Source organism: Nicotiana tabacum, chromosome 16 (assembly GCF_000715075.1).
Source record: "Nicotiana tabacum cultivar K326 chromosome 16, ASM71507v2, whole genome shotgun sequence".
In the NCBI taxonomy this organism is placed as follows: domain Eukaryota; kingdom Viridiplantae; phylum Streptophyta; class Magnoliopsida; order Solanales; family Solanaceae; genus Nicotiana; species Nicotiana tabacum.
In genome coordinates, this window is record NC_134095.1 from 116,161,670 (window position 1) to 116,165,084 (window position 3,415).

Sequence of the window (3,415 nt, forward strand, 5' to 3'; positions counted from 1 at the left end):
TGCCATTGTATGAAAAAGCTCTGACTGCAGGATTCATAGCTGCATAGGAAAATAATCACCTTTTTCTTTTCAAAACTTTGTTGTGGTACTAACGTGTGGAAACTCATTCTAAAGTATCCCAAAGCTTAAAATATTCCAGGAGAAAAAGTTCGATTGTCTAGCAAATCATCAGAGCATATAGACAAGGCAATAGAAGACCAGAACCAGAGATCTGAAACTGAGAGTAACATTTCCATTTGAAATAAAATCCTATCACATTGTACATAAAATATAACTTTCCCTCTTCATTTGTGTTGTCTATAAAGAATTCTACCTAAACATAAGACTAGTGACAGTATCCGAATAACATTAAATTAGCTTCTTCTTTTCGAAAAAGGTTTTCAAATGCCACAACTGCAACCCTGCCACAGATAAGCATATAAAGATTGACAGGCCAGTCATCCAAGCCATTTTGGAGTTGGTTGATCTGTTAAGTTCTTGCATTTCTTCCTCCCTGTAACATGTAGAAATATTTTAACCTCTATTTCATTAGGTTAGATTCATGAGGATGGGATAGGTAACAAAAATAAGGTCAACTCACCTTTCGCGGAGATAAAACATCTCATCATGGATGTTTTGAACATGTTCATACATCTTCTTCAATTCTAATTCCATTAGCTGGCAAGAGGACATATGAAATAGCATTACAAAATCTAGTAGTAAAGGTGGAATCCGAAACAGTAAAAAGAATACTTTCTTAACATTCTTTTTTCAGGCACAAGGGGAAAGGTTATAAATCATTGAATGAGCTATATCAACATATCGGCCTAAGAAAATGGAATAAAGCGCGGGGAGACTGCTTGGCATGAGTTCAAGGCCAATAATCACACTGCAAATCAGTGTAGCTTCCAAGGTAACGAATATCTGGTTGTTAGACCAGGAATAGAATAAAGTGCAGTATATACTGCTTTAATTCAATTATTTAACCAAAATTCATAGTTGTATAACTCACCTCCCCCCACCCCCCTCCCACCTCTTCACATTGAAAGGAGTTCTATCTCAAGAGGACGACCCAATCTCTGATACCTTGCCTATCGAAAAAAAGGGAAAGCCCCCAAACTGCGCAATCCCATCATTTCTTTGTCTTTTCTTCTTCTAAGTAAGTCAAGGTCAGAAAAAGTATACAACAGCCAATGGTCAGCCTGAGCTAAAATCTGCAGTCTTTGAGGCTTAAACTAAACTGCAGATCAGAAATTCGTGAACATTTAGAAGTTATTCAATAGATGGTTAGTTTTGTCTTGTTAAAAGTGAAAGGCTCCAGGAGTTATACACTCAAATTGATGAAACAAAAAGGAGGAAATTAAATGTTAGTGGACTACATGAGTCAATATGTGTGAATAGCCAGTGTGACTCAAGACGAATAGATAGGTAAGCATATACAGATCAAAGAAGAAAGAAGGCATACTTCAACAGAGCCTTTCTTGGCAACACTTGTCCAGTCCTTAGCAGCTACACCAGATTTCCAGTCAAAATCGACAGTCAGAGTAATGGGGGGCTTGTGATCAGCAGCATAGAAGCAAGCCATATAATCTCCAGCTTCCGTAGTCTCAAAAGCAAAATGCCCCTCCGGAACATTGTCTGAATAATGATAGGTATTCCCGTACGTAGATGTCACCTAAATCACATAAACCAGATATAAATTTCATTTATTTGATCAGACGAAACAATTAATCTGATCAAAGTAACACATGATACACAAAAAAGCTCGTCTTCTGCACAAAACCGGAGCATAACTTTTAGTTTTTGAACCTATGGAAATCCTTTTCTCAAAAAAGAAACTTCTGAAAATCCTTAGATCACACATACCCTTATTACTCGTGTGCCCAAACATTTAAAGAAAACCGAGCTCTAATTAAAATTCATAATTTTGTGGTTGATCTGGACAAAATGCAAGAGAATGAAACATATTTTCACTAACCGAAAAAACAACTTCAAGGTTTAGAAGCTAACTACACTTATTTGAGTTTTGCATCCCACGTAAGCTCGCATACGAATTCCAATCCCGATAAAGGAGGAGGCTAAGGTTGATATCATCTTAAAACTAGTCAATTAGTGAGAGATCTTCAAGTAATTTTACATGCTCTCTTAGATACACGCTACATAGTCCAATGAGAATGAAACAAGCCCAAAAGGGGCAAACACTATACTCCTTCCGTTTCAATCTATGTGAACATATTTGACTGGACACGAAGTTTAAGAGAAAAAAAGAAGGAAGAATATTTTTGAAACTTGTGGTTGTAAATATGTTTGTATGCCTATAAATCTTTTGAAACTTGTGGCGTATAACATTTGTGTGACTGTATAAGCTTCTCATTAACGGTAATATTGGAACTCTAAGATAAAGAGTTTCCTTGTTAGGAATGGGTTCATTCTTTTTGAAACTGACTAAAAAGGAAATAGGCTCGCATGAATTGAAATGGAATAAGTACAACATATTCAAATAGCCGATCCCAATTAGTTTGTAGAAGGTTTCTGGTGTCTAGTATGCCACCAATAGACACTGGAAATAGATAGGTTACTGAAACATCCAAAAAGCTCATAACTTTACCATACAAAGATCAAATTAAATAGACCCAACTGATTCATAGTCCAAAAATGAAAATTACCCTGACGGTGACTTTGTGAGTATCAGGTAAAGGATGGCCATCATTGGGATTGACGATATGGTACTTGCCAACTGTCATGGAATGACTCTTTATGTCTTCAGCTATGCATTTTGTGTGACCTGATAACACTTCGAATTGCACTGACTGTATTTGCCTAGCCAAAAACATCAAGATTAGAATTATTGGCATCCTGGGAATCATTATTAAGAGCAAAATTGGGAATAATAATTGATAGATTTTGTTTTGGGGTATGATTACGGAAATGAGTTGAAAAAAGAAAGAGAGCGATAATGATGATGATGATGATGATGGAGGCGTAGATGTTAACAGGAACAAGACTTTTTGATTTGATTGAGAGTAGGAAGGTTTGATTCGGTAATGAATCCCATGGGGGGTTTTTCTTTTGTACTACAAGTCTACAACTACGTTTTTTGGAGGCTTTTCTTCTTATTTTACTATTTTATTTTTCCTTGTTTCGTTAGCAATTTGGTTCATATATTACTACTTGACTATACGGGGATTATAATACATGTGTTATTTATGTGAAAATGAATAATGAAGGGGGTTATTATAGCGTGGGAGCTTGTTATACATGAATTATTTACTTTAAAAGGCTATTTTATTTTTAAATAATTTAATTACGATATTACTAATACAAATATTCCTATTCTACATTCTATCACGCATAAAAAATGTATAAATTATCACATAACTTAATGCAAAACAGGGATTCCTTTTTTTTTATGTGGCCAACCAAATACGATGTCATA

General features: G+C 35.4%; 1 protein-coding gene across 1 annotated transcript; it reads right to left on the bottom strand.

The window, feature by feature from the left end:
- Positions 1 to 208: 208 nt before the first annotated feature.
- Positions 209 to 3,065, bottom strand: LOC107770565 (transmembrane emp24 domain-containing protein p24delta9-like). Its single transcript, XM_016589885.2, has 4 exons — positions 2,646 to 3,065; positions 1,445 to 1,654; positions 581 to 657; positions 209 to 493 (listed from the first exon to the last, which is right to left on the bottom strand). Exons 1-4 carry the CDS (start codon positions 2,844 to 2,846, stop codon positions 349 to 351), a joined length of 633 nt encoding a protein of 210 aa, XP_016445371.1. The 5' UTR covers positions 2,847 to 3,065; the 3' UTR covers positions 209 to 348.
- Positions 3,066 to 3,415: the final 350 nt, after the last annotated feature.